We start from the raw sequence: 25,835 nt of genomic DNA, 5'->3' as shown, positions 1-25,835 counted from the left end.
GGGCTCTCGCCTGTCGAAACTTTTCTGGGCTTGCCAAAAGTTCAAGTTTTAATCTCATTATACGCTGACTTTTGTTTTTTGGACGTGGCCTCCGACGATTCCTCGACTCTGCGACTCTGCGACTCCTCGACCATCGGACCTCCTCTCCTTTTCTGTGCTGTCTGTCTCCGAACGGAGGTGTCGGTTGTTCGTTGTTGGGGATTTTTCGCATTTCGCATTGCGCAGTTGTCGCAGTCGCAGTCGCAAAGTTGGGACCATAAAGTTGAGCCGGCAGCCCGGACCGCAATCCAATTGCCAAATGGCCGGCCAGAGTGGGAGGCGGATGGACTTGGAGCATCCAGCTGAAGCTGAAGCTGAAGCTGCAGCTGGATGGGGGCGTAAAAGTGTCTGCGGTGTTCATTAGCTGCAGTGCGGGACAAACGTTATGGATACGAGCGGTGATGATGACGACGGCTGACACGGCCACACACCAGGTGGGGCTGCTGACGAGATTACGCCGGGGTTCTGGCCCAGAAAGATGCCAAGAAGCCCGACCGGGAAAAACAAGGGGAAAACAAGCTAAAACTCGCCGTAACTTGGCCCGAGTTCCCACCTCATCGGGCGTCACTTTCGTTTGGAAGTCCATTATTTTCTGCTTACGCAATGGAGCCCAGCTCTTTTGCATCCGCTAAGCCCTCTCGGATTACACAACTTCTCGCCTCAAAGAGCTGATTTTGATGCCTCCGAGGGGCATTGATTGATTTTCCCCGGACCGCTGGCCAGATTAGCATACGGTCGGAAAAGTGTCAGTTCCCGGACGGGCTTTGTCACTCCGGCAAATCCCCGGTTGACGCTCCGAGTGTTAAGGTTCGGAGGTTTATTATTGGGTAAACAGCGCAGATGATGTAAAGAGTTCATTATCGGGCTGTTTGACTGTTCGACGGCTGTTCGGGGAGATTACTCATAAACGTCGATCCCCTGCCGCTTTACGGCTCGGAATTAAAAAACCGTTCCGATTCAAATGGGGCTGGCTCTAACAAAAGCGGCTTTTGTCTGCACGGGCATCTAATAAGCCATTAAATGGCCAGCTATTGGAAGGCATTTTAAACGTAAATATTTTGATTGTCGTCGGTAAGTTGCCGATTGTTCGTTGGAAAAGTCGTAAAGCAGTTGACGACTCGCTTTGATGTGGTTAGTGAGTCAGCAGACCTGGTTTAAGGCCAGCGATCCAGTGAAAGAGCTGCAATGCCCAACAGTCCCAATAGTCCGCTCAATACTTTCGCAACATTTGCTGGACTCAACTCCCAGCGATTGTCAGCTTGCATTTGCTTTAAATAGTAAGTTTTCCGCCACTCCATGCAATAGCGGTGGCCCCTTCGCCATTTCAGTGCCACCAAGCCCACATGCTCCGCATTCCTCTCGTTGGCGAAGGGAGTGTGGAGTCTGGCTGCACTTCACTTTGATTTATCAATAAAAGGCAGAGTTTATTTATGAATTTGCGATTTCCATTCAACTGGCACAGAGGCAGAATCAGAGCGCGGCAGATACTTCTGCTCCACCACCCATGTGGCTCAAATTGCATGAATTACTAAAAGCGGAAACACGGAATCAGACTAAGTAACACCCCTTACGTAGATATACATGTACAACATTGTTATTTAACTGTTGCTGGAATGCGATTTATTATGAGACTCTTTGAAACATTTTCCACCTAATTAAATTTTCACGGAATTTCACATTTTATTTAATTTTACATGTAAAGTATAAAGGACAAACAATTAAATATGTGTTACTTTATCATTCCAGAACCTATTCAAAGCTTTGTTTATTATTGTTGAAAATTATTGTAAATAAAGACTTTTAATTAAGGTTTAGTGTTGCTTTACTTCTGAGGGTTACAGTTTATATTATTTACAGTTTTTAGGTAAAAACCAATAATTTAAAGCTGATCGGGCATAAGTTTGCGGGACCATCATACCCAGTGTGCAATATCTCCTGCGATTATTGCGCAATTTCCAGGTCGCAGCCCAGACAGAAGGGGCAAACAGGTTGCCCTGATCCTACCGGGATGCCCTCGGTGCGCCTTGGGGCAGGGGCAGGGGCATCTTCACTTTGCTGCCACGACTTGTGCGGCGATCCAATAATCATGATCAATAAATTCAGAGCTGCAGCATCGTGATCGCTTTGACCGTCGCTGCTCAATGCTATGGGAAGATTTCTGATTTTTGCGCACTTTTTGGCAGTTTCTTTGTGTTCGTGCTGGGCCAACATTAGTTTTTCATACTCATAAAAACTGGCTGAGCAGGCGGCCAAAAAGTTCATTATCATTGTGGGCCTTTTCAATTAGCTTGGGGGAGTTCATTGCCAGTTCGTGTTTGGCAATGGTTACTCAGTCAATTATCAGATTCCATTTCAATAAACAATAAAGTGGGTCGTCAATGACACATAGGATGCCTTCCTCCAACCAGAAACCGAAGGGCAAGAACCACCGGGAACCGTTAAGATGAACAGGAAACAGCAGACCGCAGAGAACTATTTATAAACCCAGATGCCAGAGACACTCGACCATGATTGTCTTGCCCATTCACCTTCGGCGAAAAGTGCAGGGAAATGCCCCGAGGAGTGAGGCGAGTGGTGCGAGTGGTTCTGCCACTAGACAAGGTTAAGCTATAAAGAATTCATTGTCTGCGGTTCAAAGATCGCAAATTGAAAAATGTATGCAGCCAGAAAGCGCTGAGATCGGCGAGCGATGGCCGGGAACGATCTTCTGGGACCCTGCGAAGCCGAGTGGGAAGTGCATGAGAATATTAATAAATTAAAGGCCGCAGATAAAGCCAAAAGGACAACACAAATAACCCGGGAAGGCGAAGCGCTGAGAAGAGCTCCAAACGCACGATGCATGTTGCACTTGATGAGATCTTCATTGTGCGGAAAGCTCTTCAGCTCCTCAGCTCCTCAGCTCCTTAGTTCCCTTCCCCTTCGGGGATCCACCGGCGAAAGGCACTTGCCAAGACCGAATCTTTTGAACCGGTTGGAGAGAGTGTGGGCAGCATGTTCTTCTGGGGTCGCCGGTTGATTGCCGCGGTGCCCCAATGGGGCTTACCACGCGGACATGTGTGTCTTCCTAGGTAGCGATTAGATGGGCGAGCTGGGGAGCACCGTTCGCGGAGATGATGCATGGCCGAATGGAATGCAATGAACCTGGTACCGATCACGGAACAAGTTGGCTGAGGTGCTCCGTAAGTTCCCCCGAACCTCTTGATGGAACCCAGAAATGCGCAGGAAACAATAAAAATTACATTTTTGGCAAAATCCTTGACATGTCTAGACTGCGAACCCAGACAATGCGAATTGCGGGGCAGGAGAGCAGCGTAGACAAAGACATTTCTGGCGGGGAGCGGACTTGGGAACGCACCTTGGGGACATGCAAAGCGCTCTGGAGTCTGGGCATTCCGCGGCCAATCCACCGCGAATCGAACGGAGCCCCATCCTCGGGATCGCTGCCTTTGCTTCGGGGCGTGCCAGTCGAAATGAACTCGTGTCGCAATAATTTATATGAAGCGGGCAGGAGGCGACAACAGAAATGGAAACTGAAACTGAAAGGTTTTGTCTTGGGCCGAGGAGCCCATGGATCCCAGGTCACTGGAGCCCAGCGTCTGCGTTCCCCGCATTCTTCATCAACTGCGGCTCGGACTCCCCCCGCCGCTTCTCGTTGAATTTTTAAATGGATTTCTGCTGTACAAGTTTTTGTTCGCTTGTCTACAAGTTCAAGTTTATGTTAACAACGACAATCGATGGCTATTAAATGGCTGAATGTATGTTCAACACAGATTCGCCGGGCCAGTCCGAACTCCCGCTCTTGTGGGGCCACGACTCATCCTGCGAAATTCTCCCAGTCCCCAGACCCCAGTCCCTTCCCCATCTCTGAAATCCGAAATCCGAAAATAAACAAACCGACAAATGATAATGAGACATTTCATATTACACACAGACAAGTGGCGGATGTGCTCCCCCATTCAGCGCGCAATGAAATGTCTCCGTGGGCCTTAAATATAAAACCAGAGCAGCAACGGGTCGCATTTGTGGTGGAAGTAGAAGTTAGGAGTATAAATTTCTTTATTTTTACAGCCGATGTCGGAGAGCGCCGTGATTTCGTGTTTTTTATTAACTCCTTATGGATTCGCAAGCGACTCTTCGACCACAGAGCTAGAGGAGACCTCCAACTTGAGACGGAGGTGGGTCCGAAGACGGCGGCGATTAAAGCGGTTTTACGACTTAATGAGCCACTCGCCGCGTCGTTTAGTTCGGCGGAGCGGAGGAGCATGTGGGTGCCAGATTGTCCACGAGCCCCATCTCGGCTCCTCCACTCGGATCTGGATGACAATAAAACGATAATAATGATGATGTGACGCGGCCCGCTCACAGAGGTGACAAAATCGCTGTACTCACAACTCTCGACCAGTTTTAGTTGGCATCAAGGAACTCGTATCCATTCAGCCTTCGGCCAAATGTCGGTGAAAGCAGCAGATAAGCATCGACACCGCTGTAGAGTAAAATGTTTATGAGTGAGCCCATTAGAGATTAGAGAAAAGTGGCTAGCGGTCCTTAATGACTGGGCTATTATACGTACCCAATATACGTCTTCAGTTGAAGAGGACGTACAACTCAGGGAGCTTCCTTTAAGAAAAGTCATCACGAAATATGACTCACGAAATAATACAAATCTTGCGAGTTTGGCAAACGTTTTTATTGATTTTCTGCTTATTTTTATCGATGAAAACAAATTCAAATGCAATAGCAACTCCATTTGTAAATATCAAAGTCCCGATTTGTTTTGAATTTTGGTTGGCTAAATACCTTTGTGGCATGAAAGGTTTAAGATCGATTCCCTCTCCGTTTCGTTTTAATAAACTTGTTTTAAAGATACAAATTCTCAGTTTATTTTTAAAGCATTGCATGGCAAAATAAAAATCAATCGAGTTTTTTCTTTCTTAGTACGTTTAAGTCAACAATCTTATAACACTAATGAATGCATCTAAAGTGATTTAAGTACCAGCTTTGCATTTGCAGTGCAATGCAGACGAGTCTAGAATATGCACTTGGAAAACCTGGTAAGTTAGAACAATAGACTTAAAGTTCGTTTTATTGAGCTAGGAGGAAAGGAGTCCACAAGTCAACATAAGATCCCACTCTGGAGCTGCTGGCTTATTTCGTTGTTGGGCCATAGTTGGTTCCGCTCGGTGCAAGTTTAGTTGCTTCAATCAAATCAACGAAAATTTCGCAAACTCAATTTAAATCAAATGCTTTTGCGACGCAGACGGCACACACAGAAAGCCGCACACACGTTTCCATCCGAGAAAAGATGCCGTGCTGGCTCTTTTCAGATGCTTTTCGGCTGTTGTTCGCCGCAGCAGTTTTCACTGTCTTTGAAGACTTTGATTGTCAATTTGCGATTGTCTCGAAATTGAAGCCAGCCATCCAGCCAGCAGCGAACAGCAGTTTGTGGGAGGAGGAGGAGGGGGTGGAGGAGGAGGGGGAGGTGCAACAGCATTCGACAATATGTGGACCCCTTTTGGGGCTCCCCTTTTCCACATACGAACATCCCGGCGAGCGTTCAGGCAGTTCCCTTGTCTATTTTTAAGTCGTTTTTACTCTGCCGTTGAACGACTGTTGTGTGGTTTGGTAATTGCTGCAAAGGGCGGCCAGGGCAGGAATGCCAACTTTAAAATTGGTAACGCACCGGGGGACCGGGCGGATTCGCTGCCACTTTCAGGACCAAAAGCGGAAACAAATTTCCGAGAGTTACGACTTGGGAGAAGAGAGACATAAAAACGGGTTGTGCCGAAGTGCAGCTGATTGACAGCTTCGATTGCAGGGATCACGGAGGAGGGGCAATTGGCAATTGGCACTTGTATTAACTTTGATTTGGCCAGATTCCTAGATCGGGGAGATGGCAGTGGAAACCAGTGTCCTGCGGCCACAATTTCTCTGCAAGCATTCGCTGAGCCAATTAGTGGCGCGATTGACAGGATGATTTGCCTAAATTGTGGTCGGTGTTCATTTAAAACGCCTGCTTTGAAAATTGCTTGGGAAAGTCATGCCGCAGATAAGTGGCGGTGCTAAGTGGGTGGGGAGGACTCCTCCGCTCTCCAGCCTCCTTCGCTTACCAGGAACCCATAACACATCCGCTTGCCATAAAATTGATGGCCCAAAACCGAAAATGCATCTCGAATACAGTACTATATTTCATTTGGGAAAACAAGCTGAAAAAGTACTAAGACACAGTACAAGTTCGGGGGAGAGAAGGCCATAAAAGCAGGGCCAAACTCCTCAAAACGAACCGCATTTAATCACACATTTTCCGATGAAACTGCAGCAAATTGTTTATTTAATTTTTAATGTGTGCTCCAGAGCGCAGAGTGGGCTGCTGGGTGGGAAAAAGGAAAAGGGAAAAAGGGAAAAGGGCGGGGGGCAGAGTTTTGTTTTTACGGCGCACACGTTTCGCGTTCGCGTATCTCATGAATGCACTGCGCTCACTTCGTTTTATGGCCATTAGCGTATGATTTGTCTTAACAATTAAGCGCGGGATCAGAACGGGGAGAGCGGAGTGGGGAGTGCTGTTCGCTGTTCGCTTTTTATCTGTGAGTTGTGGATGCGCAGACGTACGCGGCAACTATGCGGTGTGGCTAGCCACTTCAAAAGAAACGAAGCGCAGCGAAAGATGTAAATGTGCATGTGCACCACGAACGCGAAGGCATCGTCCGCAACTCCCCCTTAGAAGTCTATATGTTTTATTTCCACTGGGGCTCTGGTGTTTTATGAGTACAGCCAACTGATTGATGCGCCTATTAGACGAATCTTCTCCGGGCGAGTCTCGATATCAGGTATGAAGCATTATTTTGACGTTAATTGGATGGAGTTCTGATGGGGAAAGGGGTCGGGCGGGGCAACAGGTGGAGTGTTAGACATTTAATTAAACAATCACTTAGGTCCGACTCCTGTTTCTGGCCAAGCTCTGCAGATTGCCTGCTATGCTGCTAAAAGCAGACCACAAACAGTTTCCTCCCTACGGCAGCCTCATGTTTTATTTAAGCATTTAATATTTTTGGTAAATAAAGGGCTCTCTGTGGCTCCGCAGGCCCTTCCTCCACCCGAGCAAATTTCATTAACAGAAGCAGCACACAGACTGTAGTTGCTGTGCCCTTTTTCATTAAAACAAATTTCCATACAAAAACCCAAATGACATCAAAGATTCATTTTTATCATGTCGAGGCTGAGGCTGAGGCTCGGCTGTCTGGCCAAGCTCGGCTCGATATGACTGTCTCCACCACCATCTCCATCTCCATCTACATTTCTCGGTTCTGTTTGCCCAACAACCTGCGGCGGAGCTGGCGAGACTAGCAGCTGTCCCATCTCGTCTATCATAATACTTAAATATTTATAAATTTAAATTCACGTGAAAACAAAGCGACTCTCTACGCCGAGAAATGTCGAATGCGAAGAGGAGGCTGGCGACTGAGTGCAGCGACAGCGTGGAATTCAGCAGAAATTGAGAAATGCCAAAAGGAAATGAAGTAATTTTGTAATTTGCACTCGAGCAAAAAGCGAGCGAATTAATCTTGTAGTTGCAAATGGGGTGGCGGGGCAAAGGCCACATGCGACACATGTCGATCCCGATCCCACTCCAATGCCACTCCGATCCCAGCGAGAACCCAAACTCCATCATCGAGCCGGCTTTTGATTTACGTGAAAAATCGCTTATGTGGAAATGTTTTCGCATTAAAATCGCAAAACGCCGGCAAAAAATAATGCGCGAGGAGTAACTGTCGCCGGATCCGAACTCAGTGCCCAGAGTTATCCCCTATCCCCTGGTTTTCTGGCCTCCTGGACTCCGCGGCGGATTTGACTGCGAAATTTATTGAACGCATTTCACGGCTCCCCGACCATCCAGTCCTCTCGACTCCGCCGGCTTTGTTCTACGCACTTGCACTGCCAGCAGCAAAGGCAACTGGGGAGCTGGGAAACTGGGAGGGGAAGAAAAATTATACATTTCCTCGTTATTTTTATTGAAAATGAAAATTTATGGCGTCTTTAAGGCGCGACACATTCGCGTATGCATGTTAAATGGGGATTAGGCATCGTGCTGAAAGCCGGCCAAGAATCTCCGTCCTGAATGGGGCCCTGGACGACCGGCAGCCGCACTCTTGATGCCATAAAAAATTAGCTGTCATATCCAGATTAACCTACAAGATTTCTGTATATTTATGGAGTGTAGTCGAAGGGCGGCTGAATCGCGGTAGCGGCAGAGTAATTGCACTGGTTATTGATTTCTTTGTTGAGTTCTTGACCTATCTTCACGTTCGAGGAATGCACCTGCACTACTCGCATTAATTCCCATTCACATTCCGCGTAAAACAAATTAATTCGACTCTTCCAGCGTTCCCATCATATTCATTCACACTGGAAAGCTGAGTCAGAGGGTCAGCCTCCAAAAAAAAAAACCATCGTGGGCCACGCCCACACCCATCTTCGACTCCGTTCTCCTGTCTGGCCACAAAATTAATTGCTAATTTCGAGGCAAATAAAATAACAGAATTTCGCGGATGAATCGATCGAAGCGGCGGCGTCATAAACCAGGCTTAAAAGATCGTAAACAAAACCCCTGACAAATCCGCTGACCGACGGACCGACGGACTGACGGACGGGCGGACAATCGCTGCGTGGGCTTAGGCGGTGTATCTTTTTATGATTTTTACGTTTCTGATATTAAAAATTAAAATCAAAGAAACACGGAGCCAAAGCCAGGCCAATAAGCTGCGAAAATAATCCACATAAAATACAAACGCTGCGAGGAGCCGGGAAGTGTGTCTTGAATATTCTCGGAATTTCTGGAGAGAAGTATCTGAGGAAGGAGTTCGGATCGCTCTCGACTTTGACAGTTCGCAGCGGTCCAAAATTAATTGGCATTTAAGACATTTTTCGGATTGCTGGCAAGTTGGGAAGTGAGTCGCTCCAATCTGTGTAACGAGGGTTCGCAGTCGGATGCTTGTGAGAGTTAGAGGGGAATTATGAGGTGCTTAGATGGTTAGATAATGAGCCAGGTAAACATGAGTTGTGGAGATAATGGTGAGCGGAGCTCATAAACAACTCTCCCGTTCTACTGATCACTTTCGCCACAGTTGTGGGGAACTATTTCTTGCCCCGACTCGACTGGTTTTATGGCCCAAGTGAGTTATGTTGGCTTGCCACGCAAAATCTTAAAAAGGATCATTAATAAATATTCCGCTTGCTGAAAAGAGCCTGCTTCTACTGCGGCTCCACTCCAACCCAGCTCCGCTTCAATCCCGCCCAGCTGTCAGACAGAGACAGAGGGCTTAGCGGTCCCATCCGAGCTTCTCCTGCCTCCCAGGCCCTCTGTCAGTCAGTCGAGTGAGCCGATGTGACGGGACCCACCGAATTCCAGCCCAACAATGTCTAAAGTCTGCACTGCGTCGCGCAAATAACATGCAAAATCCACTTCTACGCTTTTGGTAATCCGCATTTTAATGACTTATTTTCTCGGCTTGCCTTTTGCCAACGAGACTCCGCACATGTGCTACTCGGCTCCGAACTTGGCAGTGGATTTGGGGTGGTGTCCTCTGTCTTATAAGTAGACAACACCTACCGAGGCGGCAGTCGTCTCCTGGCAGGCGGCCCACTCCATAAAATTGCCATTTGTTATTTTTTTGAATTATATTTTCGCTTCGAACGGAGTCTGAAGAGGCAGGAATTTGTTCCTCGCTAAAGTTGGTTTACGACCTTCAAGGGCCTGCTAAAACAATCCGCTGAGGCGTGATTAAAGCCGGGCATCGGTGCTTCCCCCCTCCCCGCGTTCACTGTCTATTGGCCTGCCTCTAATGCAGTTCGCTGGTCATATTGGCTCTTGTGTGGAAATTAAATTTAGAGCTGCCAAATGCTGAATAAATAAGGATCCCATTCTGACCGCCTGACGGGGTGGCTATTAAAATATTTTCGAAATTAACCCTTTCGCCGCCGAGACTTCAGATCGAGTTAATTTATGAGCTTGCTGCAACTGCGTTCCTATCAGTGTGTGCAACTGCAACTGTCTGTTTGTCTGTTTGTCTGACTGCCTGACTGTCTGGGGCTTTTTCCGCCTTGGACTTGGCCGGAGTTAATGCAGCAGGAACAGGAACAGGACCCGTGTTTGCCTGCTGGCTGATTAATTGCAAATTGCAGGGGTGTCTGCCTGGCAAGCCACATTAAAAGGCACCCAAAGGTCACGGAAGGAGCCACGTCCATTGATCCTGCTCCGCTCCCCCACCTCGTGCGTATTGCTTGTTTATTATTTTCAGTCCCCCTCCGCGATTCGTCCCCCGTCATTTATGCAAAGTGGCACACCGTGGGCCTCACACCTATCCACCTATCCACCCAGCAAGCCACCACCCACTCACCGAACCTTCGAGTGCCAATCCAAAGCCCTGCAGCACCGTTTGCACCTTTGATGTGCGCTCCACATCGACGACAGCGCAAAGGGCGATGGAACGATTGGGGTGCGCAGCACTTTCATCATTTTGGCTTTTGCCATTTGCGCCGGGCGCCACTTTTGACCACTTGATGGCAGCGAGGGTGGCCACTTGGCCAGCTACCGTTGGCCATGCAGCCCCCTTCCCCCTTCCCCCTTCCCCATTCCCCAGAGTCACCGTTCCAGGTCACTCAGCTCTGAGCTCTGCAGCTGTTTTGGCCAAGTGTTGTGTTTGGCCCGCTCTATCCGTCCATCAGCCAGCCGCCCGTTGGGCACTCCGTTTTGGACTAGTGGACTAGCCGCCACACCTTCCCAGTCAGCCCCATTCCAACCCCGTTCAACCATTTCCCTGAGCTGCCGTCCTTGTTTCCACTGATTAACTCGAGCCTTTAAAAACTCGATAAAATGGAACTGGTCGGGGAAAGAACAAATTTGTCTAGCCCTGTTTCAGGGGTACCGGAAATGAGGATTCCAGCGGAAGTAGGCGAAGGCTACACGGGCTCCCCGAGCGATAAGAACATATCGAAACTTACGGGATCGCGGCCTGGATAATTGCAAAACTTCACCAGCACGAAAAAATCAATTTCAACTGCGAACTTTACCATATTGCCTCTGAGGAACAAAGATAAAATGTGAGAGAGGAAGTCTTTATTTATATTCCTTTTAAAATTAAATGGAGGCCTACTTTAAAACTTAAAGATAATCCTATAAAAGAGAGTTACATTTTAAAGGCGTTCAAAGGAATTTAATACACAGTAAAATGATTTTAAAAATCCTCTTAAATGTGGTTATGTAGTGCCCCTTATGAAACAGAACTAGCTAGAGTATTTTAACAAACCCTAAAGAGTAACTAAAACATGATTGACTGGCTAGTTTTGAGTTGCCATTTAAGGAGTCCCATCATAAAGTATTTATAGAAACACTTTCGACATAGCAAATTCCTCTTAAAATACCTTAAAAAAAAACCGAACTGATTGAACGGCTGTTTTTCGCTGTGTGAGAGTTCAAGTGTCGTCGTCTGCTGCGAAAAAAGACCCAAAAAGTGGTAGGCAAATGCATTCATTAATAAATTATCGGACCGAACGGAGCCCCAAACTAAAAGCGAGCGCAGAGCACACACGCTCTTTGTGGGGAGATGGAGACAATGTGTACAAACCGCCGCAGCCACCGTCGACAACAAGGAGCCTGTGTCCTGGCATGCGAAAGGATGCGAAAGGACGAGGACGATATCATTACGTAAACGTAAAACTTCCGCCTTAGAAATTCAATTAAACTAATAAATTTTCCATTATCCTTATCGATGGCATCGAACCGAAAGGAGAGAGGCTGCAATTGATTGTGTACCCAGAGTTGCAGGAGGAGTGCGAAGAGTGGGTGGTGGGGATGTGGCAGAGAATTTAAATTCGTCCAAAGCAAACATTAATGCACCAACTAGGATGAGGGCGAATTGGGAGCGGAAGGCGGGAAGTGGGAGTGGGAAGCAAAGGGAGACGAACACATGTGTAAAAATAACAGCAACAGGGACAACAAATAGCAACAATTTGCATAAATTAAAACTTGAAATCAAGCAGTGGACAGGATGGGTGCAGGCAAAAGGGACAACGACAGTGGGTGAAAAATGTACGAGTGGAAGAAAACAGGAGCCAGTTGATTTAACGTCTAAGTCTATTAACATCCGATTAACAACTTTAATAGCTATTAAACATAGAAGCCTTAATAAAAATAAAATTAGTTCGGAGGTCCCACACTAGTGCTCCGAGTTCCACTTCTTTTCGTCATGATAAATGCTGTCCAAGCTTTATTACCAGCAATTATAATAATTTCTATTTGATTTATTGTGTTTAAATGAGTTTTTAATCTAAGAAAATAATATATTTTATCTTCCCATTGTTTTCGGCACCCTTTCCTGGGCCACTTGTGCACTTTGTCAGCCTATGGGTTGCAAATTGAAAAATGCCAAACAACAAGGAACCAAGGGGCAGGGTCGGAGGGTGTGGGGCGTGGCCGGCCAGCTCGAGAGTTCTCCGGTAATATTAATGTACATTGCACTTGTCCATTTAAGTTTGCAGCATATTAAAGGACACAACTTTTCCCGTCCTGCTTGCGAGGAGCGGTTGGAATTGGAGTGCGGTCTGTGCAGCGGCCACTCCAAGCAAATGCGACGGCGACATGCCTCAGCTCCGGTTTTTGCATGTGCAACACCACAGAAGCGGTGGCAACAGCAACAGCAACAGCAAAAGCAACAGAAACAGCAATAGCAACAGTGGCAGTAGCTGATTTCTTTGTCAGGACGCACGCAGGGCAAAGGGTTGGGGGTCCTGGCTCTTTCCGCTGCGGCGGCAGGACAAACACGTAAATTAATCTGACAAGTGATACTTCTGGCCTCGGGCCTCGAGCTCCATGCTCCCATCGCCATCGCCATCCCCACCCCGCTCCCCCTTCTTGCAGGTCCGTGCGAGGGCCGTCAAAATGTCGCTGCCCGGACAGCAGCCATGTGGCCAGCATGAAAGTCCTTTGGTCGTCACGAGCACACACTCTCGCAGGACAATGGCTGCCTGCCGTCTGCTGACTGCTTCCGAGCTGACTTTTTGCTCGGCTGCCGGTTGATGAGACGCTGACGTCGGTCAGACACGACCGGGAAAGCAGTCCAGGGAGCAGCCAGGCAGTGGAGCACCCAAGACTGCCGGCCAGAACTGCCGGCCAGGACTGCCGACCAGGACTCCGGGGAGCGCTGCCTGCGGTGGCCCCCGGCTGCCCCTTTTATTTACATGTACTGCAGTTATTTTGTATGTAATTTATTTCCCAACGGCCCAGGTCCTCGGAGTGCGTTTCCCTGCCCTCCCGCTCCGCCTCCCCCTTCGGTTTTTGTTTATTGGTTTTTCAACTTGGGGCTCCTTTTCCTCCCCCTTCCTCTCTCCCCTCCTCCGAATGTGTGTTGTCTGCAAAGCACTTGACGTTGTCGGCTCCGGCGGTCAAGTTTGAGTTTTGGTTTTAATGGGCGCCGGGCACTGAAGTGGAGTGACCACAGTGGGGCTTCAGGCGAGCGACAGCTGCGGCCAAAGGGATCTCGCTTTAGCTCTATAGGTAATTAGGTTTCGAGGGGAAGAGCCTTCCCGTAATCTCGATTTAGCCCAATTTTCTTTTTCGAATCAGAAAAGAGAAAATAAACACGTACTTGCAATGGATCTTGAATGCCTTTTAGTTGTATGCGTTCGGAGACTCACTTAACTCTTGACCTGGCTTAAAAGTCGAAAGACCTTCACTCTTTGAGTATTACAAAAATATTTTTGCTGACAATAATAAAGCTATTTTCCAGCCCCCATCATCGCTTTGCAAATCATTATCTTTTTGGGGCAAATTAATAACCAGAGAATTCTTGTGTTCGTGTTGAATATGCAATGACAACAGTAAAAATACTTCGGGAAGGGAAGAAGGTTCCGCGGCACACTTCGCTGCTCGTTAATCAATTAAAACATTTGAGAATTTGCATAAACATTTTCGACCGCGGCTCTGCCATAATTTTTGCACTTGCAGCCCTGCGTTTGTTTACATGAAGGCGTTCCGTTTTGCTGCCCTTTCCCCGTCGATTTGCAAATGCGGCAAGCGAGAATTGATTAAAACATCACGTAATCGCGACGACGTTGGGAACTTGGGCCATGGGCGGCGCCAACGTCAAGTTGGGAATCTGACAGGGCATATACACACCAGATACCATATATTGCGGAGATCTCCGGACTTCTCCGGAGCGGCGCACGTACGCATGTGGCTTCAGTCCCCCGGCCTACGCCGCATGCATATGAATCCAAATCGATTCAATTGAATTCCGCGAACCCGCAGTTGATTCATCTGACAGCCACGGCAGTGAATTCAAATCGAGGCAATTATCCATTGGCCGCGGGGAAAGCTAGCAGGTCTACTGCGAACCGCAGAAATTAACGACAAATTGCGCATCGATGAGGTGGATGTGGACCAAGTGACTCACGGCGATCCCGGAGAACCTGACATCTTATCATCGCCGCCATAAATAAGGCGAAGGGACATCTGGCATCGCGGATCCGTGCCCCGTAATTCTTCCCTGCAGTCTTCATAAATTTCATTTCTACATGCGGCGCAATGTCAGAGGCCCTGCTTTTGGGCCAACCCCTCCACAACCCTCAACCCAGCTGGACTGGCCAAATATGCTTAATGACGCTTGTTTGTGTGCTGGGCCTTATATAAATTATATTTTTTGCGCCGCCCGAGCGAGGAGCGAATCTTCAACGGAGAGGGCACCAGAGGGAACCAGTTCGGCTTGCGAATGATTAAAATTTTATTCCAATGAATTTTCGTGTGGCGAGCTGCTGCAATTGCTAAAGGGCAATCCCCGGTGAATTATGGGGCTGGGTGGGGAGTTTAAGCTGCCACTTCGCATGCAGCCGGGTCTCCATCCATCATGGGAAATTGAACTCATCTCCAGTGGATTGCCTCCCACGCAATTCTCGATAGATTTCCATGCCGGAATATTCGGATCTGGGTCAGAGTGCTTGATTGATAGTAAATAAAGCGGGAGCCGCTCGAATCAAGTCAAATCATATTTCTTCTCGAGCGGTACTCGAGCTCGGGCATTTTAATTAGTCGTCTCCTCCTCGGCTGCTTTGACACAAGGGGCAGAATAATTGGCTCAATTCAGGGACTTTCGATCTGATCCGATTGTGGGGCGAGCGCTCAAGCAAATATAGTAAGCCCATCCAGCGCAGAGTTCTGTGTGTCATGTGGCTCAATCAATCAGGGGATTTGGGTTAGCTCGAGTTCTGCCACAGAAATATGCCACACATGAATCAACTGCGAGCGGCAAAAAGGTTGCTCATAAAATACATTGCGGCCCGAATTAATTTGCAATGAAATGTGCGAAAAGATGCAAATGGCCGGGATTTGCAGTAAAAAATTGACCAAAACATAAGTTTAACGGTGCGGCTACGAAATATGTTGTCATATAAATAAAAATCCAGAGCGCAGGGGGGAGCTTGGCCATGGGATACAAATGTGAGGTTGTTTGTCCTGCCCAGTTTCAGTTTCAGACGATGACAGGAAACTGTAAGGAATGGCTCCGGGCTTTCAGGCGGAGCAGGAAAGGGCAAGAGGAAAGGTGGCGAACTTGAAAGCTGGCAGCCGATCAATATTTCATGCAAAGTTCGAAAAAATCTCTCCCGAGCATGTTTATGAAAATGCAACCGGAAATCGAATGTCTGTCAGGGCAACATTTCTATAAACTAGACTACTGACATCACAGGGAATCGAAGGGGAAGTGATGGCTGTGGCTCCTCGTTCCTCCGTAAATTATGCAAATAAGTCAACTGTGTGAGTATGTGTGTGAGCGGTGTGTGTGTGTCTGCCGTAAAAGTTTCCCCGGCGGACCACAAATGAATCATATGCCAAAAGGCATTTGAAGGCCTCAAGCCTTTGTAATGGGCCCTTTGGGTCCTGCTCCAGTCCTGCTCCTGCTCCTCCTGCTCCTCCCTCTCCGTCCCTTCGTCCCCCCGAAATGTCTGCGCCGACATGACGCTGGAAAATGCACACTGAGGCGGAGAAAGTTTTGTGCTCGAGTCTGAGCGCTGTCAATTTCAGTTTCCGTCTCCGTCCGGAGCGAGATGATTTTGGCAGATTTTCCTAAGTAGAAACATTTGTCTTTCCTGCAGTTTGGGTGCGATCAAAGAGAGCTTGGCCGCTCACCCTCCCTCGATTATAAGCTCCGTTCGGGGACCGCATGCCGGGACTCACCTGCGAGGCCGGAGATAAAAAGACGCTGGAGTCCTGGCCAGGACACTCGGATACCTAATCTATGCGTGGCCCTTGACTAATCCCCAACCTCAAGCCGACTTACATCGGGTTTAATTAACGAAGAAGGCGTGCTGGGACGGGCGGACTAAACTTAACCGGAACACAACTTAAGCGCATAAATTATGGCCTGAGCTCGGACTCAGGAATGCTAATGATGTCCTCCGGCAGCCTCCTCATCTTCCTCCTCATCCTCATCCACCTCCGCCTCCTCCAACCGGCTAATAATGCTTTGCATATCATCAAGCAGCCCATGCATGTCTTTCCCAACCTCGGCTGTTGGGCGCTCTTCGATCCGTGTTCTTGGGAGGCTCACGGTGCTAATCCAACAACTTGACTGCCATTACCCCGGGATACTGAACGCAGGACTCGAGACACAGGACGTCCGAGCAGCAGAGAGAGCGAACTCGGCGGAGGAGGAAAAAAACGTTCATTTGCTCAATCGTGCACTCGAAAATGTCAATTTACATTTGCGGACTGTCCGGACTGGGCGGACTGGGAACGCATTTTCCCGGCGGGGGAATCTGAGCCGGCCAGCTTAAGTTGACTTTAACGCCTCAATGCGTCCAACTAGAAGGGCGGCCGAAGGCCAAGGGAAATGCGAATGCGAGTGCCAATGCGAAGGCACTCCGTGTCCGTGTGGAGAAAGTTTTTGTGTGTGCAACAGGGAAAAAGGAAAACTTTTTATTAAAGTCAGCTGAATGGCCGGAGCTCGTTTCGGTTTCGGATTTCCATGCTCCATGCCCCAAACTTACCCCCTCCCTCCGCCCCCCCACCGTGTGTGTTTGACAAAGTGGGCGTGGCTCTCGGATCTCGGTTCTGTCTGTTGCTCTGGTCAAGTTAATTTGTATGTGTGGCCGTAAACTTTTGCCAGCTTAGACTTGCAACACGCCTCGCTGGCCAGTGGGCGGTGGAAAGGAATGGTCGGATGGTCGGATGGTTGGAAGGTTGGTTGGATGGATGGATGGATGCTGACGCCATGGACATTCGAACAGTCGCAGTCGGATGTGGGCCAGGCCCGCTCCCCGCCCGATATCTCAAGTGTCCAGTTCTGGACCCGTCCACAATGTGTGAATTTTGTTGGCTTATTGCTTTTCTATGCCGCATAATTGCTGACTTCTTTCACACATTCGCACACATCATTGGACTGGACTGGACCAAGCTGAGCTGAACTGAACTGGAATGGTTGGTAGGGGGGAGGAAAGGAAAGGAAAGGGACCGATTTGGGTGGGGCAGGGTGTGTTTGTCCTTGGACAAGGCGCATAAATCATTGGGGGCCGCCGCAGAGCCCCGAAATTTATGCTTGGTTGCATTTTTGATGCTCGGCTCCGAGGGTCGGGGACCGAGGACTGGGGACTGGGGACTGGGGACCGTTTAAATGCTCGCCCAGTGGACAGGGAAGATAAGAGCGGCAGTCAGAACAAATCAAGGGAAAAGCTTCCGGGAAGCGTATTTCAATTCAAAGCCGTCGGAAGCCCGCTCCCGCTATCTCTATCCCGGCACGCCCACTGTCCTCCGTCCTCCGTGGGAACCCGGAGTGTTTTCCGAATAGCTTCGCACTTTGGCCGGGTGGCATGGCTACTCGATGGGGAGCCAAGGCAACCACCGCTTGTTACCCAAACAAGTTCTCCCAGCAACGCGAGTCGAGTTCGCTTTCCCAGGCGCCCTGCTCATTGCAGCTTAGATCCCCGTCAAGGAGATAGTCCTCTGGCACACCTCGTTACCTCGCTTACTTCAAGAAGGATGCCCTGCTACTCCGCCTCCAATGTGCGGTTCGTCAGCGCGGAGTCGCAGCTGCAGCAGAAATGCCAGGAGCTGAGGGCCAGGGCGCGGGCTCAAACCGCAGCCTACCGTCCTCCTGCCGGCGGCTTCCGCCCCTCCACCACCTCCTTCGGCTGCTTCAGGAGGAACCCGTGCGACCAGTCGGCGGCCTACGACCAGAAGCAGCTGAAGCGCAACGAGCGGGAGCGGAAGCGCAACCAGGGCACCAAGCAGGTGGTGCTGCGAGCGGGAGAGCTGCGGCGCCTCAAGGATAAGGGGAAGCTGGAGACAGTGGGCGAAAAGCTGGAGAGGATCGAGCAGCAGGAGGAGGAGCACCGCAGGCAGCTGCAGGCGGTCGAGGAGACGCGGCGGCGGTTCAGGGCCATCGACGAAGCCCGGGGAACGGGAGCTTCGGAGGTCAGGAGCAACATGCTCAGCGAGATTCTGGAGGAGCGGCAGTCGGTGCTGAGCCGCGCCTTCCTGGCGCGCCAGGAGCAGGAGCAGGAGGTGAAGCAGATCAACCGCATGATCCTCGACGCCAAGTGCAAGGCGGTGCGGGAGGCGCAGATCCAGGAGAAGCACCTCCTGAGCAAGGCGCTGCGCGAGGACGACGAGCGGCTGGCGCGGATGGTGAACGAGCGGGCCCAGAAGGCGCTGACCGCCGAGGACGAGCGCGAGCGACTGGAGGTGGAGAAGCGGAACCGCTACGCCCAGGAGATCCGCCAGCAGCTGTCGGATCGCGAGAACGTCCGCTTCCTGGAGGCCAAGCGGGTGGCCGACGAGGCCAAGGACATCCGGCGGGCCACCGAGCTGCTGCGCGGCCAGGAGGAGCAGCAGCGGGCCTTCGCGCAGCTGAGGAAGCAGCGCTTCCGCGAGGAGCTGCAGCGCATCCGGGAGATGTCGAACGTGTTCAAGACGATGCTCAGCGAGCAGGAGCGGCTGGCGGAGCTGCGGGTGACCGCCTACATGCGCGAGAAGCAGGAGAAGGAGCGCCAGCTGAAGGAGATGCAGCGGCTGGCGAAGAAGGAGTTCGAGCGCCGCCAGCAGCGCATCTTCACGGTGGCGGCCGAGGCCATGGAGACGCGCCAGACCAACGAGGAGCTGAAGTACCTCAAGGAGCGGGACCGCGTGGAGCGCGAGTACCGCCAGCGGGAGAAGGAGGCGGCCATCGCGCGCCGGGAGGCGGAGCGGGACCTGCTGGAGGCGCGGGCGCAGCAGGCGCAGGAGATGAAGCATCGGCTGGCCCTGGAGATCGCCCACGCCGGCGAGGAGTTCGCCAAGGTGATGGAGCGGATGCGCGAGGAGGAGGAGCGCGAGAAGGCCGTCGACCGGCAGCGGGACGCCCAGCGGCAGGCGTACCGCCAGGACCTGCGCCAGCAGATGAGCGACAAGCAGGCGGAGCGGCGGCGCCTGGCCGAGCAGGAGGCGGCCAGGGTGCGCAAGTGGCTCGACCAGGAGAAGCAGCGAGACGCCAACATCCAGGCGGTGATCAGCGCCAAGATCGCCGCCATGCGCGAGAACTGCCTGCCGGAGAAGTACCTGCGCGAGGTGGAGAAGCAGCTGAAGAGCATCCAGGGCAGCCGCAACCGGATCCGCTGAGGAGCAGCCCGAGGAGTTGCCTAGAATCGGGCGGGACCGGATAGCAGTTAGGGTATTCCCTACTGGCGCCTTAAAGTATGTGGCAGTGGTCTTAAAGCCACTCACTTAGTTCTGTAAGGTTCTGTAAGAAATAAAGTCCACTTCGATGTGCGTGGAATACAATGAATGGTGCGAGCTATGCGGGTGGGAAAGTTGTTTGAGGGGGTTATATATATACTCCGCAGATCCCAAAAGGTTCGACTCCGATCCACGGCCCGAAAGTATGCCATAAAATTGGCAGAGGAAAGTAACTGGCGGGGAGAGAAATCAAAGAACCGCCATGATGACGGTGCGACATTGTTGCGCGTGCGGCAGAAAGGTCCGCCCACACACCTCGCTAATTTCCAACTATGTGGGCGTTTAGGCAACCTCCCCCTCCCCCTTCCACTCGCTCTCCCTCTCCCGCTCCCACCCACTTTCCCCGCGGGTGGGGACAAACAATTACGGCGAGGGGAAGAGAAGGGAAGGGGAGAAAAACTACTGCTCGGTGCCATGGAAAAAGTGGTAGCCAAGTTTTGGCTACAATAAAATTTTATTATGCCACACACATTCGCCGAGCGCACACAAGCAAACAATGGAAAAGCGGAGACGCAGCCGAAAAAGAAGACGGAGATGACGATGAAGATGGAGATGGAGATGGAGCTGGGCTCGATGGAAGATGCCACCGAGTGAAGCGACGACGGCAACGACGAACTCTTGTGCATGGTTCAATTATCGTATTTCATGATTCGTTAAATTTTCGCATACGCCAAAAAAATACGCAAGATAAGCCCCGCTCCGCCCACCACCTCCCACCACCCACTTTCTACCGCCCAGCGGGCTGAGGGAGGGGAAATGCCGGGGCGGGGAACCGGTTTCCCCTGGCAACCATTGTGACTCCTACCTTCGACTTCCCGGGACCCGCAGAGGGATTGCCTGCCACTCGCATATGGCAGTAATAATTCCAATGACAATAAACGTTGTCGTATTTACAAGTACCAACACACACACTCGACGTGAATTGATGAGAAAAGTTTTGAGGAAATGTCAATAGAGAAGCGGAGACAAACTATGCGAGGGAGTCTGCTCGAACGGTGGAACCAGCCCGGAAAATTCCGATTACATTTTGGGACAAACTCTTGTTACCAAAACTCTTGTTTTTTTGGGAAAAATCTTTCACATTATTTTAATATCCTTTCCGAATCAAATGTTTAAAGTAATAGAATAGAACTCAAATAAAGTGTAAAACTAGAATTTCTTTAAAATCTGGTTTTGTCTAAAATGATTAATTACATTTTCATCGAAATAACCATAACTCAGAAACCCTATATGTAGGTAATTTAAAATTCCAGAGCTCGAAACGAATATTAATGCCTTGAAGACGAAATTTTAGTTGAGTAATTTCAAATATTTAAGTTCGATCGAAAAAATAAAATGTGAATAAATAATAATAATAATAAATAGCTTTAAAAACATTTATAAGTGTAGAATTAATTTTTCCGAAATATTCAAAAGTCCCATTTAATTTAATTTGGTTACCACTGTGCCTGTCGCGGCATCTTTGGCATTTATAAATATCGTGCTGGGTAAAAGGTAAAAAGCCAAAAAATATCGATATTGTAATTGGAAATAGTAAGACGCAGCTGGCTCGGCGTGCCCTGCATTCCTCGGCGTCGCTCCTCCGAGGCTCCACTGCCGTCGAAGTGTATCTGCAAGATTGCACACAATTGTTTTGTATTAGCCAAGTGATTTCTTCCCCGTTCACTCCAGATTGGCTTCTTTGGGCTTAGTTGGGCTGGCTGGGAGGTATGCCTCCGATACGTGTGCTTAAAAATAAATTGCTCGGCTTTAGTTTTGCGTTTGGTTCCTATGGCTTTCCTTTGTAGTTGCGGTCTGGTTTATCTGCCGCAGCCGCAGCCGCAGCAGCGATTCCCTTTCTCCTTTCCCCATTGTGGAATCGATGCGAGGTGGTTCAAAGCGGCGCAAGACAGATGAGCAAAGTGCTCCGTATTTACATCTGCAGCCAAGAGCTCCTCCATCCATATCTAGGTGACTGGGTAATGGGTCTCAATTGCGCCTCAAATTTAAGACATCAATCGCGCGCCAGTTTGCATATCAATACGCGCGGGGCGGGGACCGAAATTGAAAATCAATATAAATGAGGAAGCCGCTTGATTGGACCGCTGGGGAGGTGTCGCTGCGGAGTGGATTTGTGGAGGTCACCGGACGGAAGCCGCGCGGTCTGAGCGGCGCATTGAGCGCAAAAATAGCGTATTATAAATAGACGAAATTCGGTTTAATTGAACATGGCAAATCAATAAGGTTGCAGGGGAAGGCCTTAAATTGAATCGGCAATCAAGGAGTGTCGCTTGGGGAGGGGCATGATTGATGGCCTGCTGATGCTATCTGCTCCGGAGAACCCTTCCACCCCTCTAATCCCAGCCGATAAGGAGGAGCACCTGCCGGGTGGCGCCAACTGGCCCCGGACTCTTCCCAAATTCAGGCTATGCGAATCTTGGGTGTGACTATTCTGGCCGGAATGCGGGGAAGAACTTATGAAATAGCTGCGATTAGATACGCGACACGCTTGAGAAACACACAATTAGTCGGCCAAGAATAACCATTTTCGCTTTCCTCGAACACATTCCAGAGTGGTATTATGACCACAATTACATATTTATTTATCTATCTATCTGATAGGCGGCGTTCTTATCGGGCCTTTGTTTGCGGACAATCCGGCCAGAAGTTGCCACAAGAGCCTCTGCCTCGACAAAGGGCTTCCTGGAATCGCGGTCGTCGCTGGAAACCCAACCGTATCGGAATGCCGGGAGCCGAACCCAAAAACTCCACCCCACAAATCACTTGGGCAATAAATATTTATTCAGCCTGTGCAGCAAACACTTAGATTAGGCCTTAAAATCTGTCGAGAGCCAAACATAATTAACATAAAACAAATAATAAAACTGGACTCGACTTAATTGATTTGTTCATAAATCTCGCGCCTCGCATCCATCCTCGTGCGAGTTTCCGAAGCTCCGATCTGCGAGCTGCGAGCTGTGAGCCCGGCATTATTTATAATGCCTTATCGGCCAGAAGGCGCTGCAGTCGGCGTCGCTGCCGGAGATTGTCGCAGCTGATTGCCGTCGCCGATCCACGTTGGCGGGCTGCCCACTTCAAACGCGGCGACGGCGACTGCGACGTGACTGCGGCATTGTTTACAAACAAACGAGTCGCAGCTTCTGCGGCGCGGGAATGCGGGGGATGCAGGCAGTAGCCACCGACCACCATCCACCGTCCACCGTCCAGATATAGCGGCTCGATCCGGCTCTTGCACTATCGCGGCGGCAGATAGTTTTGGCGAAACGCGCCACCGAATTCTTGCGACTCGAATTCAGGCACTCGAAGGCCGAATCGATTTCCCGGATCGCCGCCGGAGTTGCACAACCGATCGCTTATAAGGCAGGAGGAGGAGGAGGAGGTCTGGAGGAGGTGTGGAGGTGGCCAGTGGCATATCAGGTAGAGAGTGCGCCGCGCGCTTATCACATATTACTATTTGCTTCGGTTTCTAAACGGAAAAATAGTCGAAATAGCAGCCGGCAGGCCGATAAGCCAGATTATTCCCTCGCGCGCCACTTTTTCCAGCCTGGTGTCTTAGACGACGTGGGTCAGATCGCGGGGCGGGGAGGGGGGTCGCTCAGCTGGTGGCTTGTAGTCCTCGTCCTCCTCCTGGGAGTCCTGCGAGTCTTCCGAGTCCCTGGAGTCCCTGGAGTCCCTTGAGTCCCGGGAGTCCTCCTCCTCCTCCGAGTCCTGAATGTCGTCCAGCGGAGTGGAGGTGGTCATCGAGGCGGAGGCCGCCGCCGCCAGGAAGTGGACCTTAGCGGAGGCCGCCGAGTTGTTGTTGTCGGCCATCAGCTGGTGGTGGTGGTGCAGGTGGTGGCTGTAGCTCAGCGGGGGCGGAAGGCTGCCGGGGGGGCGTGGCCGGCGGCGCAGGAGGTCGCCCACGTAGGCGGCGGTGAGGGCGGCGTAGGTGGCTCCCAGGAGGGCGCCGGCCAGGACGTCGGTCCAGTGGTGCCAGTAGTCGGCGACGCGGCTCAGCGAGACGCAGAGCGCGGCCATGAGGAGCAGCAGCTGGAGGACGTGCCGCAGCACCTGCACCCCGCCCCGCCCGCGCCACACCCCGTGGACGTAGAGGGCGAGGAGGAGCATCGAGTAGAAGCTGAGGCTGCTGTGGCCGCTCGGGAAGCTGACGTGCAGCTCGCGGATCTGGCGGGGGAGAGGTCGTGGTTGGTGCAGTGGAACTGCTCCACGTACAGCTCGGCGTTCTGGGGGTCCGCGCAGCTGCTGCCGTCGTCGAGGCGCGGCTGGCAGCCGTGGAAGAAGTGCGGCCGCAGGCGACCCACCGCGTGCTTGGCCAGCTCCGTGGTCAGGTAGGTGGCGATGAAGCCGAAGCTGAAGGTGGCCTCCGCGCGCCACAGGTTGCGCAGGTAGAGCCGCGTGCGGAAGCGCTTGCAGATGCGCATGATCTCCACCACGGCGACGAAGAGCATCGGCAGCAGGAGCATCATCACCAGGAGCATCGGCACCGTGATGGTGCACTCCCTGTAGGGGTACCGGATGCTCAGGTCCGCGCAGAAGAAGCCCCTCTTGAAGGTGTGCATGTTCTGAGAGGCCTTTCTAATTTCCTATTCGATCCCTGTTCGATTGCGACTCGGTCTCGTATTTCAACAGCGTTCTTATCGCGTGGGTTCGGGCCAATCGCCCGACTCTTGGCACTCTTGGCACTGGCTTTGGCGACAGCACATTTGTTTCTGATTTCACGCCCAACGTCTGTGGCCAGTCGTTCCGTTCATTCACTCCAGCCACTTTTCGGCTGTCACACAAACTGCGCACTTACTCGCCGGCGAGCGCTATTACCGCGAATTGGTGAGCTCGGCTCTCGAAAGTATCGCGGGTTCAAAGGCGATTTTCCTCGCGGAAAATTGGCGAGCTTTGGCCAACAGCCGTCACTCAGTTGGCCGTCAGCCCGTGAACCAATGGCAGCGGCCCAGCGAACCAGCGAACCGCTTTTCCGCACTCCGTTTCGATGTCTGTGGGGCTCTGGGCCGCTCTGACGCTTTGTTTGGATCCGATCGTCGGCGAATGTGACTAGCTCGCTGGCGGTGACTGCACTGCGACTGCGACTGCGACGGCAACTGCGACTGCGACTGCAACTGCGACTGCAGCTGCAACTGCTAATACGACTTAGGTTGCGAATGGCCCTCGGTTTCTGGCCCGCTGGAGTGTCTACGGTCTACGGTCTGCGGCCTACGGTCTTCGATCGCGAACCCAAACAAACTGAATCCGAGAGACGGCCCACCGTCGAAGGTTCCCAGTGGTTCGCTGTCTCGATTCGCATTGATATTGGGTTTCAATGGTACTTGTACTTGGCTCCTTATCACGACCGCGCTACTCTCTGTTCGCTCGTACACTCAGAAAGAAAGGTTCCATTTTGCTTCTAGAGGAAATTATGAACAGCCAACAAGTAGCTACAGATAAGAATTACGCAGAACTGGAATATCTACAAAAAGTGATTGTTAATATTCTAAAACAAAATACTATGCAAGCCTTTGTTTTCACAAAATAATATTTTAATATTAAAACATAAATTATTTTTATTTCACAAAAAATATGTTTTTTGATTCATTGTTTTTAATCTTTTATTTTTTATACTTTATTGGTAATTAACTTTAGTTCCTTCTTCAATAAAAAGGTTAGTTAGGTTATCAGACCTGAACGATTTTCTGGGTTTATTGCTTATACAGAAAACTAATTCCTAGGTTTAATGGCTCAGTGTACTCCCGCTCAGGCCGACTTCTCTTGCCGCCTGTTGGCTTTGGCACGAATGTTGCTAATGAGGAAACTATTGAATTGTTTCAAGGTTTGCTCTGCTCAGTTTGCTTAGGTTTGTTTGCCTGCGACTTGGCATTGCGCATAATGAAAGAGTTGCATCCAGCAGATGGATGCGATGCCATGCGAGGACGGAGGTGGTGAGGTGGCGCAGTGGAGAGGCTCCTTGGGCTGCCAGCGGTGGCCAGAGGAGTAGGTCACCTCGACGTGACTTGAGACGCTGCGTGCCTTTGTGGGATTTGTGTTGATGTAGGTC

The 25,835-nt window shown here is 50.6% G+C and overlaps 3 protein-coding genes across 3 annotated transcripts in view; 2 read left to right on the top strand and 1 right to left on the bottom strand.

Annotated features, from left to right (window-relative positions):
- Positions 1–25,835, top strand: part of LOC108088789 (putative phosphatidate phosphatase) — a 58,263-nt gene that overhangs the window by 21,614 nt on the left and 10,814 nt on the right. The window lies entirely within an intron of this gene.
- Positions 18,059–19,675, top strand: LOC108088788 (cilia- and flagella-associated protein 45). Its single transcript, XM_017186753.1, has one exon. The coding sequence runs from the start codon at positions 18,059–18,061 to the stop codon at positions 19,673–19,675; it is 1,617 nt and encodes a 538-aa protein (XP_017042242.1).
- Positions 22,552–25,307, bottom strand: LOC108088791 (putative phosphatidate phosphatase). Its single transcript, XM_017186757.2, is given in 2 exon segments — positions 22,552–23,964; positions 23,967–25,307. Coding segments are annotated over 2 exon segments (1,005 nt in total). The 5' UTR covers positions 24,352–25,307; the 3' UTR covers positions 22,552–23,344.

Source organism: Drosophila ficusphila, unplaced genomic scaffold, assembly GCF_018152265.1.
Source record: "Drosophila ficusphila isolate 14025-0441.05 unplaced genomic scaffold, ASM1815226v1 contig_106, whole genome shotgun sequence".
NCBI classification, from domain to species: domain Eukaryota; kingdom Metazoa; phylum Arthropoda; class Insecta; order Diptera; family Drosophilidae; genus Drosophila; species Drosophila ficusphila.
The sequence above is the reverse complement of the archived record's forward strand: the minus strand, read 5'-3'. Positions and strand labels throughout refer to the sequence as shown.

Coding starts and splice junctions, on each gene's coding strand:
- LOC108088788 (XM_017186753.1), top strand. CDS start 18,059: ATGCCCTGCTACTCCGCCTCCAATGTGCGGTTCGTCAGCGCGGAGTCG.